At 29.3% G+C, this 16,739-nt stretch overlaps 3 protein-coding genes across 3 annotated transcripts; all 3 read left to right on the forward strand.

The window, feature by feature from the left end:
* The first annotated feature begins 381 nt into the window (after window positions 1–381).
* Window positions 382–1,441, forward strand: LOC136076069 (uncharacterized). Its single transcript, XM_065789534.1, has 2 exons — window positions 382–1,043; window positions 1,339–1,441. Exons 1-2 carry the CDS (start codon window positions 382–384, stop codon window positions 1,439–1,441), a joined length of 765 nt encoding a protein of 254 aa, XP_065645606.1.
* A 3,320-nt stretch (window positions 1,442–4,761) lies between these two features.
* On the forward strand, window positions 4,762–7,349 carry LOC136076954 (uncharacterized). The gene is made up of 5 exons (XM_065790972.1): window positions 4,762–4,934; window positions 5,019–5,129; window positions 5,370–5,598; window positions 5,682–7,086; window positions 7,165–7,349. Exons 1-5 carry the CDS (start codon window positions 4,862–4,864, stop codon window positions 7,177–7,179), a joined length of 1,833 nt encoding a protein of 610 aa, XP_065647044.1. The 5' UTR covers window positions 4,762–4,861; the 3' UTR covers window positions 7,180–7,349.
* Window positions 7,350–14,846: 7,497 nt separating this feature from the next.
* Window positions 14,847–16,409, forward strand: LOC136076070 (uncharacterized). The gene is made up of 3 exons (XM_065789535.1): window positions 14,847–15,159; window positions 15,269–15,840; window positions 15,939–16,409. Exons 1-3 carry the CDS (start codon window positions 14,847–14,849, stop codon window positions 16,407–16,409), a joined length of 1,356 nt encoding a protein of 451 aa, XP_065645607.1.
* Window positions 16,410–16,739: the final 330 nt, after the last annotated feature.

Raw genomic sequence — 16,739 nt, forward strand, 5'->3', positions numbered from 1 at the left:
AGGTAGTAAAAAAACGATCAACAAGCAATTGTTTGAGTTAGGAATTGATGCAACGGTCTATTGCGGACGTAATTTAGTATGTTGAATAGTAACCAGTTCGATTGAAATAGAAATATTATAAAGAATATCTTCAACGATAAGAATAAAGCAATAGAATAGTTTTTAAAAGAAAGAAAATATATGCTCAAAAAGCAGTGACGCTGCAAACACTCCGACGCCAAATTTTTGTTTACGCTTTTAAAGCGTAAACAAAATACAATAGATCTGTTCCCAGTCCGGTTGCCGTAAACTTATTGCATTGCATTCTGGTATCACTTAAGGGGTTATAGTGATTGTTTACCCATTTATTAAAAGCTTTTGGCTGTAAATTATTTTTAAATAATGTCTCTACTTTATTGCTCAAATGATTTAGAAGAAAATAAATTTGATGAAAATGTGTGTGCTAGTAATGAAAATTTAGGTTTAATTTTAAAAACAAAGAAATGTTTTTCCGAACAAATTACAGACACTATGACTGAAGATGACTTTTTAAAATCGAATATATCTGACCTACAGAACTTTTTATTAAAAAGATTAATTAATCAAACCGGAAATAAAGCAACTTTAGCAAAGAATGCTTACTATGCTAATTGCCTGAACGTGCAAGCTCAAGTGCAGAGTGCTCAGGATGAAGAAAATGAATTTAAAAATGACAAGTTGAATAAAAGAAAAACTTCATCAAAATTAACTGTAGACTCAAAATCCTTAACTTATGGTTGGGTTATTGGTCCGTCGCTATTCCCAGATGTAACATATGCAGAAGTTCAGTTATATTTAAACAAAAGAAATGCTAGAAAAGCTTTTCGAGGTGGCAAAAGTTTATTTAAATCAGAACATCTTTCCAATATTCGGTATCACAATATCAACTCTGACTCTAAGTATTGCTACATTGCAGCTTATTGTTTACCTGAACAAAAAAGCAATAATCCTGTTTATAATGTTTGGGTATTGATTAAAAAAAAGTCAGTTACAATAAAATCTGCAGATTGTGATTGTGCAGCTGGGTATGTTTATTAAAATTTGTTTCAAAGTAATATGTTTTTGCTAAATTAAATTTTTTGACAATTTTTTGGTTTTATGTCAGTCTGAATAACTAACTTTATTTTACTGATAAACAAATATTATTTGAAAATCTTTGTTATAGAGCCTAGTTTAAAGAAAGACTTATTTCTGCAAATATTTTGAAATTTTGAAACTTTTTATATTGATAGAAAGTTTTAATAATTTAATTATTAAATTTGTTTTTCCATTTGTTTTCTGCAATTTTTACTTTAAAAAAATATACTACTTTAATTTTAGAACCTCTGGTTGCTGTAAACATGTTGGTGCACCTTTATGGTATGTTGAACATAGTGTAAAGATTGGTGACAATAAAACATGTACATTGAAACCTCTCGAATAGCTCAAACCATCAAAAAAAGTTCAAAAACTCTATGGACCATCAATCCTAAGTGAAATTGAAACAATAAAACCTCTATTAAAAGATACCTTAGTGTTTACAAGAAAACAACTTTCAAATCATTTAAATTTTGATCCATGAGCCATAAATCAACGAGAAGTTTCCATGACAAAGGAAGATGTAGATTCTTTGGCACAGATAACTAATTATAATTGTGGATATGTCATGCTTATGCAAACAAAAAATGTTGTTCCTATACCTGATATTTCCAATGTTGCTCAAGAAATCGAAGTTAAAACCTCCTTGCATCCATCTCTCCCTAAAACACCTTATGAAGTTGTAACTTATTTACATTGTAAGGTTACAATTATTGATTACATTATTGTAAGGTTACATTATTGATGCAGTTAGCTACAAATTTTGACGAAATTTCTGAACTAGAATACTTAACAAGAAAGCAGTCCTGTAATAATGATTGGCATAAACACCGCAAAGGCAGAGTCACTGCATCAAAAGTTTATAGTGTTGTTTGTAAAGTAAATAATGATCTAGAAATATTATGTCCAGAAAAAATAACATCCATTATCATTGGCGTATTATGTAAGTCAAAAGGTTTTAAAACGAAAGCAACTTCCCGGGGATTACGTCATGAAAAAGATGTACTCGAAGCATACTTAAAAAAAAATTAAAAAAATCATAGATTTATGAAAGTGACTAGGTGTGGTTTATTTGTAAATAAAGATTTACCAAAAGTTAGTGCATCACTTGATTCCCTTGTTCATTGTGATTGTTGTACTGGATGTGTCGAGGTTAAATGTCCTTGGACTCATAGAGGGTTAACAATTCCAGAATATGCCGCTATCAAAGGCACGTGTTTAATATTTGAAAAAATACAATTGTACTTGATCCTCAACATTCTTATTATAGTCAAGTGCAGTGTCAAATGGCTTCAACCGCTTTTTCATATTGTGATTTTGTTGTTGGAACTTCGATAGACTTATATAGTTATCGTGTTCATTTTTTAATTGATTTTTGGCAAAGTTGTGTTAAAAAAATTGAATTTTTTTACAAAACTATTATCTTGCCTTATATGATAAACAAAGTGATTTCCAATACTGTAGAGTCTGTTTTGAATGAATTTTTGCTTAAAGTTTGTGACAATAATAAAATTGACGATGAAATTGATTTTTTTATTTCATAACATTTAAAATTACAAAAGGTCAAAATGTAAGCTAAAAATATTTTTTTAAATTACATTCATTTTAATTAGTTAGACATAAAATATTTTAATGTTTTAAAATGTCTTTTAATTTAAATATTGTTATGATTTTTGTAATCAACTAAAGGAGGTGCTAAATTAGTAATAGCTGCAATTATAATAAAGATATGGTCTAGCAAATCAATCATACTCAGCGGTAAAGGTGTTTGCAGCAATCGAAAGTCTTTTACGCGAGCGTGATTCACGCTCTACGTGAATTCTTGCTCGGGCTATCAGGGCAGTTTTAGAAGTTAACTTAATGGTAAACTTCCCTTTGCTTTTAAGAAATTGTGGTATTACTTATTTAACTTTCCTTGCAATTAAAAGATCACCGATATTGAATCCTTTATCCACCATTACAACATCTCCTTCATTTAATGTGTCGAGGTAACCTGATGTTTTGACAATATATCGATCTGAAGATGAACCTCCGTATGCTTGAGATATATAATTAATCATTCCGGAAGGTGCTATACCTATAGCTTTTTTTCCAAGTGTTTCGATTTTTGTAACTCGAATATGTTTGAGCTTGTGCTTTGGCAATACTTAGTCGTTCGCATTGACCTCTATACAGTCTAGTATTGAGACCACATTATCTCCAAAAGACTTAAAACATTCTGGGTAACAAGTTTTATTTTGCTCCCAAGTAACTGGCTGAATAAAAATCTTAAATTCAAGTGCTAAAAAAGGAATCCAGGTTCTTAGGGTGCGAGAAACAGTAGCTTTTGAAAGACCAAAACGATAAGATAAGTCTTCATGGCTACACCCCATTCGAATCTTCATTAAAGTCAAAAGCATAAGATCTTTACCATTTATTTGCTTCAATGGACCAAACATTTTCATGATGGTTGATTCGTTGTTTAGTGTGTTGTTTGAAGAAGAATCACGGTAGTTTGTGAGAAATGGAACTTTATGTTCAAGGCGCTTGTATAACCAATCATGCATTAAACCTGTTTGTATACCCGTCATACTTTTCAGTAATGTATAATTTTTACTTATTTTAGAATATCTTTGCGACTTTTTAATTTTTTCTTTAAACCAATGATTTCTTCATTAAGATTTTTTATTGCTTTATTTGCCGAGTCTAGTTGGTTAAATAAATTAAGACAATCATCTTGCTTTTTAGGTAAAAGTAAACAAATATCTTTTCGAAACATCCTGCAACGAACACTGCTTTCTGCATAAGTAACACAATGATTATAAAAATCATTAATCTCTGTAGCCCCTGTGCATACTTCTTGTTCGACTGTATCAAAATGAATAGTGCTGACAAAATGGGATGATGTATTGAGTTTTTTTAACTTTTTTTTTGGTGGCTCTCTTATAGTCGGCGGTTTACGTTTAACTCTATCATTTGTTTTGTTGTATCCTTGCATTTGTAAAGCTTTGAAAAACGCTTTTAGGACTCTCTGCTTAATTATGTTAGTGATACGAAATCCTAATCATTTAAAACAACATAGTAGTATTATAGTTAGAAAACTATAATTGTAGTATTATAGTTAGAAAACTGATAAGTGTGATTTCATCAAACCATCAAATGTGAAATCATGATTTCATCATGATTGACGAAGATTACAAATAATGAACATAGTCATTTAAAAATTAAAACTTTATAAAATTTATTCTGTATTTATTCATGAAACCTATACATTGCTACAATGTTTTAAAATCAAAACATTTTTATACAACTTTAATTAATATTTATTTATAAGTTTTTTATTTTAACATGTGTTATTATTCATTATGCTACATAATTTGTTTTCCTTATAATATGCTAAGCTTACTTTTCTTCATCGTTTCTCCGATAGTTACGGCATCCAAAAACAGCACAATAATCTCCATTAATCTTTTTTTAATAAAAGCTAACATTTGAGTTTGGTATTTAAACTTTTCATAAGAAGTAACAAAAGTTGTTTTTATCTCACCATTTGCTATAAAAGCACTGTTTTAAATTACCCCTTAGGAAGATCCAGAATGCATTGCGGCAAAAAGCATGCGGTTCCACTGGGAACAGATCTATTAATTTTTGTTTATTTTATGATAATTTATCTAATAATCTATCCAGTCGGAATCACGTGACTATATTGCGACACCAAAACTAACCATATTGAATTGGGGGAAAACAAACTATTCTTTTATACGCGAAGTACTTTTTAAAAAGCACTATGTCCTACAATTACTTTGAAACTTTATCAAAAGAAGCAGCAGAAAGATATCAGCGAAAAATAAATATTTTAGGTGATTTTACTTTATTTTTACATCTCTCTGTTTAATTAAAATAATGCATTAATTGCTGTTTAAATATAATTTTGGTTATTTTAGGATTAAGTAAATGTCCATACAAGTTTACAGCAGATTCTTGGAGTGAAGATCCAAGTCAGTGGCCTTCTTTGAGCTATCACAAACTTTATCACTACCTGATTAAAACTCCACGTAAGGGATTCTTATCTAATTTATATTTTAAAATTTTTATTATTTCAGTATTTCAGTAATGTTAGTAACATTAATTGCTAACATTTCAAAAACTGTTTGTTTTCTTTGCTTTGTAAAATACATTATGGATGTATTTACATGGATATATATTTTAAAAATGCTTTATATTATATATTATTGGAAAAAAGTAATGTATATACAAAATGCATATACATTTTTTTCAATGTTATTGTTTTTTAGGTATCTATTCTCCAGAAGCAATGGAAAACTATAAGGCATTAGAGGCTTGGAAATTCTTTCAAGATGGCTGGGTTCAAACTATTGTTCATTTGAAAGTATCTCAGGATATTACTATTTTGAAATGTGAGGTTCGACCTTCATATAGGACCACATCTCCTAACCATAAACCTTGGGTTGCTCTTGACTCTCTTGGTAATGTTTTAACTGCTCACTGTGACTGTATGGCTGGGTATGTCTCTTTTATATAAAATTAGTAAAAATAAAATTCAAAAATTCAATTATGGTTTTATAGTTTTTATCTATTTTTTTTAGTCTTGGCGAAACATGCTCACATGTTGCTGCAATGCTATATAAAATTGAAGCCGCTGTTCGTATTGGAATGACATCGAGCACACCAACTGACTTGCCTTGTCAATGGAATCAAAATTTTACAAAAAATATTGTTGGCTCCCCAGTTTCTCAAATCAACTTATACACTGATGCTGCAAAAGAAAAGCTTTCTAAAAAGAGAATGAGAAAAATGCCTATTTCTCCAACACCTCAAGAAAAAAATGGTTTTTTATCAGAAATACAATCAGTGCAGCCCAAAACGGATGCTCTTCATTTGTTTAAAGATTTTGATAAAGAATTTATTCAAATGGAATCTGTTTTCATACCAAAATTACCAACATCTTTAAGACAATTTTTTAATGAAAATTATAAATCATTTGATAATGAGCAACTGATATCTTATTTTGATGAGAAAAAAAAACAAATAAGTTTGACTTCTGACGTTATAGTTTATGTTGAAGAAGCAACACGGAATCAAGTGCTATGTGATTCTTGGTTTAGAGTAAGAGTTGGTCGAATAACTGGCTCCACTTTGCATCAAGTTTTTCATGCTAGAATTGAAATGCCACCTGTTTCATTAATTTTAAAGATTTGTGCAGAAAAAATTATACAGATTAAAAATCCTGCAATAAATTGGGGAAGAATAAATGAAATAAATGCATTGACTTTATATAAACAGATTCATTCTGACTCAAATGCAATAAGTAATTCAAAACCACTGTCAGATATTTTTATTCATCAAAATTTGAGAGTTGAAAGAATAGGACTTTGTATTGACTTTGAAAAACCATGGTATGCAGCATCTCCTGATGGTGCTGTTTGTTGTACTTGTTGTGGACCTAGAGTTTTAGAAATTAAATGTTCTTTTAGTTTAAAAGACAAGTCATTAAAAGAGGTCATAGTTAAAGATGCTTTTTGTGTTGGTGTAAACATGAATGGAAACTACTTTTTAAAACAAGAACACCAATATTTTTTCCAGGTTCAACTTGAAATGAGAGTTACTGGAGTCAGTTACTGTGACTTCATGGTGTGGACACCCAGTGAATTTGTTGTATTGCGCATTGAGCCTGACACCTCTTTCATTGAGAATGTATTAATTAAGTGTGATATTTTTTGGAATACTTTTATTTTGAGAGAGTTAGTAACAAGAGAAATAGAATCAGAAAGAAAATTACTCCCCTCTACATCAAATAATCCTATAAATAAAGATATACTTTTTTGTATTTGTAAATCTAAAAGTTTTCAAAGTGATGATACAATGGTTGGTTGTGATTCATGCGATAACTGGTTTCATCTTAAATGTTTATCTTTGAAATCACCACCTAAATCTACTGTATGGTATTGCAGTGACTGCAAATACAAAAAAAAGATCCTAAACACAAAAAAAGTAATTTATGTATTTTTAATTTTTAAATAGAATTATTAGTTTTTTAAACTATATATTACATTATGGAATTTTTTTTAGCCTTTTATACAATAATGGTGTACAGTTGAGAAATCAAAAAATTATTGGCTTGGTCACTTAAAAGAATATGTATCATCTTCGTGAGTTAAAAAAACGGCTATTTTCATAGCCACATTTTATTAAAAGCATATTAAGGCATACACTTTAAACTGATGCAGTCATAAATAAAATACTAATAGACAGTTAAGTTGTTTTGCCTTTGATATAAAAAACCCTTGTCTGTCAAAAAGAGGATATTCTTTGATGAAGGCATTGACTATAAAAGTCATAACAACCTTGGATTAAGCTAGGTTGTAGGGTACACGTTCGATACTTATTAGTGCTTATTAAAAGGGTAATTAGGATTTTTCCTCAAGATCTAACAAACAAGAGCGGGAGGGTGGTTTTTAAAATGAACTCTCAATTCCTTGTTTTATGGTTTTGATTTTTTAAACAGTACACTAAAAGGTTGTTTTTTTTTTTTTTATCAGTGTCTTGACAATTTTTTTTACTTTTAAGGCCTGATTACACTAAGAGTTAAAAAATCGTAACCCCTCTCTCTCTTTTTTTTTTTTTTATCATTTTTTGAAAATAATAATAAACGAGGAAGAAAATAAAATAAATAAGAGGGTATGGAGTAGAGAGCTGCATGGGGTTGGGTCTCACGGGGATGGGTTCAGTTTCTGCGGGATTCCCATGGGGATGGATTGTGAAATTGTGGGAACCCCGCGGATATGGAATGGATTTTTCAAAATATTAGTTAAAATGAAGGATCAAATTTTTATTTATTTTCACAAAAAATTTGTTTGTCTAATCTCATTATAACATAACAGTAAAAGTAATTTAAATTGTTAAGTGCTTTTTTGTCATAGTGATTGATTGATCTTCAGCCATATTGAGTCTTCAGCCATGTTGATATATTATTAAATAAATTGATTGGATATTGTTATTAATTATTATATATATTATCAAGGTGGTACTAGCCCAAGAAATTTCAAAAGTGTATAGTTTTACTATGTTTATAAGTTGTTTAGTGACAGAAAATCTTGAAAATCTGTTTCATTTTATTTCTTTTCTGTGTATTTTTAAATAAAATAACTTCTTTTGACTATATTTTGAGAAATTTTTTTATAAGCTATTAAACTCTATTAATTAAACTCTTAACTATATTTTAATAAATTTTTTATGCTATTTCATGGGAAGGGCCGATAAATGTTTGCAGGGATGGGTGGGGATGGAAGAAAATGCTTGCGGGGATGGGTGGGGATGGAAAGAGATGCTTGCGGGGATGGGTGGGGATGGCTTTGATATCTGCGGGGACGGGTGGGGATGGAACAAAGTCCTGTTCCCATGCAGCTCTCTAGTATCGAGGGCTTAATGCACTTTCAAAGAGTAGTGAGGTCGTAAAACTGTTACGAAGGTTGTGAAGAAAAACCAACCAAGCAGAACGCTTGAGTTAAATGAAGCATATAACGTTGGCATTAACGCCAAAAAATAATGTTTACAAAACAAACTTGTTTACGAACTGGGACGCGTCTAGCGTCCAATAAATATATAAAAGGGATGTAGATAGATAGTTATAGAGTAGAGAGTCAGTAGTTGTTAGGAAGGAAATAGAGATTGAGATAGAAATAGATGGAAGTTATATAGTGGTGTTTGAGGAACAATCATATTGTATTATTATTGTTATTATATGTAAATGTTGTATTAATATTATATTCTCAACCGATATCAAGTTCGTAGTTATCATTTATAAATATATATGTTATATATTAAATATAAGTTACCGAGTAACACCTTTGGAGTTTACCGCGTAACAAAGCGAACTGAATATTTTAATCTAACTTTATATATAACTAAAAGGTAGCTTCAGTTTGGTACAGAAGATTTTCTAGAAATTTTACCCAATTTTTCTGATTTTTTAACGGGAATCTGAATTTCCTTACTTTTCTCTAAACCGACAGACATCCTGCATTTTTTCCTTTAAACGTGTACGTTTTTGACACGGTAGAGAATTATTCTCAATTAAAAACCTCCCATTTTTAAAATTATAACCTACTTACAATAGTTCCTAGTAATCTTTAAAAGTAAACCAAAGAAAATTACCTGCAGTGCTGGAACTACCTAGGGGCCACTCATAAAATGTGTAAGCATGTATGGGGATAGGGGTTACCCAAGAGCGTACAGGTGTGTACAGCAAACGGTGGTGTTCAAGATGGCAAGTATGTACGCGGTTTGACTATCACTTATGAATGTTTTCTTAACCTGTTTTTTTCCTAACAAAAAGCAAAATAATTTTCATTTCATCTGTTAAGAACTGCTTGTTTTTTAGTTATGCACAGAAAAACTTAAAAAATTTTATTTTCTTATATATATATATTGAAATAGCATATAAGAAAAAACTATAGAATATATATATTTTTTGTTACTAATAATAATCCATTAAACTTGTAAAAAATTATCTATGCCAAGTAATACTTTAAATATGATTTGTGGCTATGAAAATAGCCGTTTAAAAAATAACTAAGATAAAAAGTGAGTTTTGTCGTAAACGATACTTTCCCCAAGGTTTGTCAGAGCAGCGCATACGGTTACTATTTTGTCACAATTAGAAAGAGTAAGTGACGTAGCTTCGTCAGAAATGTTTTTAATTGTTCGCAGTGGCAAAGTACCTTGAAGAATTGTGTAGCGATTTTTTAATAGTCCAATAACTCTTTCAATATGTATCCTAACCGATGATATATTACGAGATTTTTCTACATCTGAAGCAGAAAGTTGAGCTTTACCTTTCGTAAAAGCTGGGTTTATCAACAAAGAGCAGCTTCCAGCAGCAAAATCATCTTGCAATGTAAAACCTCTATCTGCTAAAATTTGATCACCTGGCATATGGTACTTGCTAGATGCAAATTCTGATTCACGTAAAATTTGATTATCTGAAGCTCTACCTCCGTAGCACTTTGAAATAAAATTGATGGCTCCAAGAGGTGTACATGATATAAGACATTTTATTGTGCAATGTTTTTTATATTGGCTGAAAAACTGTGCTCTTGCCATAAGGGATGATGGCGATTCCACAAAAACCTCAAAACAATCAATAATCGACGTTAATCTTGGAAATTTGTTCTTGAAAACTGGAGGAATTGTGTTATAAATATGATCCCTATCTTGCATTTTTATTAAATACTTTAATTTAACATACATTATATCAATCCATTTCCAAAAATTATCTAATGCAGTAGTTTTTTTAAAACCAAACATAAACGATAACATATCAATGTTAATGTTGTGTGTCAACTTTACAAAGCAAAATACTATTTGATCTGCTGAATCCAATATTTTAAGCAAATTTTCATCAGTTCCTTTGCACAGGAAACACAGCAGCTTTTCTAATACTGGTAGACTAAGACCTGTAACCATAGTGCATTTATCAGGTTGTGATCGAATTTTATTTATTCCCAGATTACAATTATTAAATTTTAGGGACATAAACTTTGACATGAATAAATCCCTTTCTAGGCGAAGATTATTTATTTCACTGTAAAGTTGTTGTCTCTCAGATCTAGTTACAGAGCTTACGCCATCAATATCTGCATACAAATTGAAAAGACTCTCAGAGGAATTTTTCCTCAATTGACAATCGGTGTCAATAAGAACACTTGTTTCTAAAAAATAGAAGAAAAAAGTATTAGTATTTACTTTTTACAAATATTTTATATAAAAGACTAAGATATAATTGAAGCTAAGATAAATACTTTTTCCGTAACTCTCATTGGAATCTTCAGTACTTAAAGGAATAGGAAATTCTGAAAAAAACAAAAACATTGTATTTATAAGGAATTTCTTAAAAAAGTAAAAAAAATATATGAATTGGTCATTTGAGAAACACTTCATATCCAAAATAAAAAAACTTTTCAGAAATCAAAAAAAACCCAGCTGATCCATAATCTAATATTTTTTGAATTTTTTTGTATGTTTCTTACAGGGGTGACTAAGTGGAGATGATTTGTTTTATGCATATTGGATGTGTGTGTGCCTTCACAAACAATTTAATGTTGAAATTAATTTTGGCCAAAAATTGACACGAGGTGTTTCTCAAAGGATTCATATATATTTAAAAAGAAAAAAAATCAATACCTTGTCTAAAAATATCATTAGAGCATTGTTCTAAATTACTCTTATTAAGAGTAGAAAACCAAAATTCTAAAAAGAAAAATCAAACTTTTTTAAATATGTAAGTACATGTATATAGATTTGAATATAATAACCAATCCCTGTTTAAAACCTTTGCTAAAACAATGTTCAAAAATATTTTATTTGCATTTAGGGTGATAAGTTCTGAAAAATATTAACACAAAATGTTTATAAATGAGTTTTACAATTGTGCAAAACAAAATACATAAAAAATTATTTGAAAAAAAAATTTTCAACTTAAGATTGAAATTTTCAACTTAAGATTAAGAACCTTTAGATTTAAAAAAAAATTTCATTATTCATTGGAAAATAAATTCTTGAGAATAATTTTTTATTAATTTATAATAAACATTACCAATGCAAAATACAAAAATTAGCTAATTTTTAATTTTATAGTATATGTATGCTCTACTCATATCTATTATAAAACTATTGGTAAAGCATTGTTTTATAGTAACTCTTTAAGGTATAGAAACACTAAAACCTGGGAAAGAAAAATCAAAATTTTAAGGAAAATAAAAGAATATATACATCTGAATACAATAATCAATACCTTCTGTAAGACTTTTGCTAGAGCATTGTTTTAAAAGATCTTCGTTACATGTAGAACTACTTAAACTTTTGCTGGAACTTTGTTCTAATTGTTCCTTATTTGATGTAGAAGGACAAAATTCTATATAAAAAAAATAATGTTTTTAAAAAATCATTATTATTTACCGTATTTTTTTTAAAACATAAGACATAAAGTTAAAATTAAAATCAAAACATTGTTTGTTTAAAATTAAAAACAATACCTTGTTTTTCAAAACTCTTGCTAGAACATTGTTCTAAAAAACTTTCTGTGTATGCAGAATCACTGATTTCTGAAAAATTGAATAAAATATTTTCAGAGTATTTTTTATTCATTTACATTACAGGTACAACACATTGTCATTCATTTAAAATATCAATAAAATTAACTAATTTACTTCATTATTAAATATTAATGACCTTTACTACATAAGCTCTTTTTTTCAATTACAAAATCAACTTTTTCTATGTTAGATTCATCAAAAAGTTTTAGTTTCTTACGTGCAGGAACAACCAAATCTGTTTAAAAAAAAACTATCAAAAACAAAACTAAAACATAGCATTTCAAAATAACAAATGAGAGTATTACTAAAAATGATTTGATATATAAAAATAATTTTTACTTTGTCTATTTGTTCTTCTATTGACTCTATTAATTCTACTAATGTTAATTTTTCTTTGAGGGGAACTTAGTTTTTCAGTATCAAAGATTGAAGGAATTGAGTCTCGACGTTTTTCAAAAAGTTCTCTTTTACCTAAACAATTGTAAATATTGTGGTATAAAAAGTACTGATATTTGTATAAGTATTTATCAAAATTTATTTAAGATGCAAAGTAAAAGTAACCCACCAGTAATAAAATGTGCCGAACAAACATAAACATTAGAAGACTTAGGAGACCACTGCTTCCTACATGCATTATTATCTGCAGCACGATTTATCGCATTTAGCCACTTTCTTCGAAGTACTTCATCTTGAGGAAGACTATAAAACTTAAGTTCATGATTTTTTTTAATACTGTTAGTGCAACCAACAATACAACAACTTTTTGGCATTTTTAAAAAAAAGTACTCAACAAACCGCTATGGATTTTTTAGTTTGTTTTCCCCCAAATAAAGATGGTTAATTTAAAAAAAAAAAATTTTTAAACGGTGTGACGTCACGCCGACTAGATGAATAAGTCGGATCTGTATAATTGCGGAAATATGATATCGTAATTGCCTTTGTTTATAAATTAAATATAAATTACAAAACTTTTTAATCGTTTTTACAAAACGGATAGGAAGAAATCTTTCTGATACTCAAAGCCATGCTAAAGCTGCTAAAAGTGCAGCAGCAAAAACAAACAATAGAGAGACTTTATAAAATATGGGATTTATAACTATAACAAAAACAAAAGAAAATGCCTTTTCTCTCAACAATTAATTAAGCTTTTTAATAAGTTACAATGATATATTATATAAACTAGATGTTTAACTTCGATGCGAAAAGTGAAGCCGCTTTTTGCTCTTTTTACAAATGGCGTATTATATTTGTAAACTAATATTTTTAACTTTTCTTTTCTTAAATGAAGTAAATATATTTTAAATTTAAATACTATTTATGTAAAAATGTTAAGCGGAAATTAGAATACTTGTAAAATAATAATTTATTGTTCCTTAGTTTATTTTCGATTAAAAAAGGATTAAATTTTGAATTTGAAAAGTAAAACGACAGAGGCTTTTGAAGCATTTTAATGAATTAAAATACTTTTTAATAAACATAGGCTCATAAAAAAAGTATTTTATAAATACTAAAACTTTTTTTTGAATTATCTTTAATTTATAAGGAATTTTTGATTTGCATTTTTAACTTTTATTCCACACTTCGGCTTCAGCTTTTGCCCTTTTTATAAATGGCGGGCTATTGTTATAAGCAAAAAAAAGCGGCTTCATTTTTTTTCCAATAAAATCCCGCAAGTTAGACATCTATTTTATATAATATATCATTGGTAAGTTAACTTTTATCCGTTTTTTTCTTTCATCCAACAACCCGGTGGGCACAGGACGTAAAAAAGACGTCTTTTAAACGTCTATTGAACGTTTTGGACGTTCTTTGAACGTTCAAAAGACGTCTTATTTAGGTCCTGTGCCCACTGGGAACCTTTGGTATTATAACCATGGTTGTTATTGCTAACTTTTTCCCTTTTTCAACAACTGAGCTACTCAATTTAGGTTCAAATTTTGTACCAATGCAGAAAAAAATCCTTATATGGATATTATAACTAATATCGAAACTTGCGCTTTACAACTTGAAAAACTTAAAAAACCAACACAGGCAGAAACTCTACGACAAAACTGTTCACAAATTTTAATAAATTCACTAAAATTAAAATTAAAAGATAATATAACTAAGCAACAGCGTCTTTCCATTAACAAATTAAAAAACAATTCTAATATTAAGATATACCCTTTCGATAAAGGCACAGGTTTCGCATTATTAAACCAAAATGATGCATCTCTCAAATTAGAAGAACAAATGAAAAATAGCAAAATTATTGATTATGATCCAACATTGTTAAAATTATTCAACCGACTCTGAACAAAAATAAAAGTAGACTTATGAATTCTAATAGTTTTGTAAATGAAGCTAAGCAATGGCTAAGCAATTGCTCTCAAAAACACCTTCAAAAAGAAATTGATTTTCTAATAGACATATTTGTTGAAAATGGCCACGACAAGAACATTCTAAATAATATTACTATAGACTATTTAAAAAACGGTTCAAAAAACACCACATGTCAACCATTAGATACCCAATCCTTTAAAAAACTACCTTGGATACCAATACACGAGTTCAAGCGAACTTCTGCCATTATTAATATCGCGCATGAAAAAGTCCTGGAACGAATTTAGAAGGGTAAATATTTATTTTGTCAGTTGCGAATTAGTAATAAAATATAAGATGAAAGTTAACTGTGCTGTTATAGGATGTACCAATAGTTCCTATAAGCTAGAAAAGTTGAAAGATAAAACGTGTTTTCAACACGAAGGGAAGATACTCTCCGAGAGTGGATGTGAGGCACCATTTCGAATGTATTGTTTCCCTAGTTTTAAAAGAAATAGCATAAAAAAAGAACAATGGATTAGTCAGCTTAGACGAGAAGGAAATAAAAAAGGAAGTGCATGGAAACCAGGAACTGCAGATAGAGTATGCTCTGATCATTTTGTTGATAAAATTCCAACTGTTATGAACCCTAATCCAACAATAAATATGGGTTTTTATCAACCTGAACAAAAAAAACCTAGAAGAACTTTAATGAAGCACCCAATCACTTCTTTACCATGTTGTAGAACCTTTGTTGACTGAAAAAAGTATTGTCACAGAGTTTTCAAGTCTTAGTTTTAATGCTGATGTTTTATCACCTATATTATCAGACCATACGTATTCATTGAGCTTACCACAACTTAACTATTGTACTTCATGTGAATACAAATCTTCACTTATCACCTCTTATGTTAGTAAGGTAAATAGCCTTACTAATCAATTAAAAAAGTCAAAAATAAAACAAACAGTCAAGCTTAAACAAAAATTCTCTTGGAGATTAGTTAACAATGATAAAAGAATGAACTTTTATACTGGTATATCTTCGATTGCTATTTTTAATGTTATTTTTGGTTTGTTAAAACCATTTTTACCCTCCATTCGTTATTGGAGAGGCCCAAAACATTCACGTAGCAAAGTTAAACAACTAAAATCTATATCTAAATGTAAACTGTTATCACACAAAGAAGAATTTTTAATGACACTTATGAGGTTGCGCTTAGGTTTATTAAATGAAGATATTGCTGATCGTTTTGACATTTCAAAAGCTTTGTGTTTTAATATATTTACCACTTTTATTAGAATTATTGCTTATATTCTCGGAAATGCTATTATTGTTTGGCTCCCAAGTGAAGTCATAAAAAAAACTTACCAGAGTCCTTTGTGAAAGCAAAGCATCACAAGTGTAGAGTGATTCTTGATTGTTTTGAAATATTTATTGAACGTCCAAAGTCCCTTTACAACCAAGCAGTGACTTGGTCTGATTACAAGCACCACAACACTGTCAAGGTATTAATTGGTATAGCACCAAATGGGTACATAACGTTTCTATCTAAATGTTACGGTGGAAGAGCATCAGATAAATTTATTACAAGTGACAGTGGTTTTTACAATCTGTTGGAAAGAGGCGACGAGGTGATGGCAGACAGAGGATTTCAAATAAGAGAAGAACTATTATTCTGTTATTGCAGTTTATCAGTTCCACCAGGTGCAAGAGTAAAGAGTCAAATGACTGCAACTGAATGCAAGAAGACTACTGATGTTGCGAACTTAAGAATTCACATTGAAAGGGCCATAAACCGAATAAAAACTTTTCGAAGCTTAAAAAATGTATTACCCATTTCTATGCTTCATCATATGGATGATATTATTTTATCGTGTGCAGCTTTATGCAATTTAAAGCCTGCTTTAATAAAAAAATAATTCAAGCTTAAAAGTTTAAAACATAATTTTTAATTTAGTATTAGTCACGCGTGCTTAATACAAGGGGGTGGGGAAATTTTAGTCCAGATCTAATAAACAGGGGGATCTTAATTAAAGGTCAGATAGCAATTTTTTTGTTTTACACAACACATATGATTTTTTTATAGATTGACAATTTTTTAAATCTGATTACACTGAAAGTTTTATTTTTTATCTGTGAATGATATTATATTTTCCATTTTTTAAGGCCGGTTTACACTGAATATTTTTCTTATTTTTGACATTTCAACATTTTTGACATTTCAGCAAGTAAAAATTAATAAGATTTGT

Source organism: Hydra vulgaris, chromosome 02 (assembly GCF_038396675.1).
Source record: "Hydra vulgaris chromosome 02, alternate assembly HydraT2T_AEP".
NCBI classification, from domain to species: Eukaryota; Metazoa; Cnidaria; class Hydrozoa; order Anthoathecata; family Hydridae; genus Hydra; species Hydra vulgaris.

Bases quoted from the DNA above. Each gene is read 5' to 3' on its own strand.
- LOC136076069 (XM_065789534.1), top strand. From the start codon at position 382: ATGTCTCTACTTTATTGCTCAAATGATTTAGAAGAAAATAAATTTGAT. The intron at 1,044-1,338 runs GTATGTTTATTA...CTTTAATTTTAG, and splicing joins GATTGTGATTGTGCAGCTGG to AACCTCTGGTTGCTGTAAAC.
- LOC136076954 (XM_065790972.1), top strand. From the start codon at position 4,862: ATGTCCTACAATTACTTTGAAACTTTATCAAAAGAAGCAGCAGAAAGA. The intron at 4,935-5,018 runs GTGATTTTACTT...TGGTTATTTTAG, and splicing joins GCGAAAAATAAATATTTTAG to GATTAAGTAAATGTCCATAC. The intron at 5,130-5,369 runs GTAAGGGATTCT...ATTGTTTTTTAG, and splicing joins CTACCTGATTAAAACTCCAC to GTATCTATTCTCCAGAAGCA.
- LOC136076070 (XM_065789535.1), top strand. From the start codon at position 14,847: ATGAAAGTTAACTGTGCTGTTATAGGATGTACCAATAGTTCCTATAAG. The intron at 15,160-15,268 runs GTTTTTATCAAC...GTATTGTCACAG, and splicing joins TAATCCAACAATAAATATGG to AGTTTTCAAGTCTTAGTTTT. The intron at 15,841-15,938 runs GTCATAAAAAAA...GAACGTCCAAAG, and splicing joins TTGTTTGGCTCCCAAGTGAA to TCCCTTTACAACCAAGCAGT.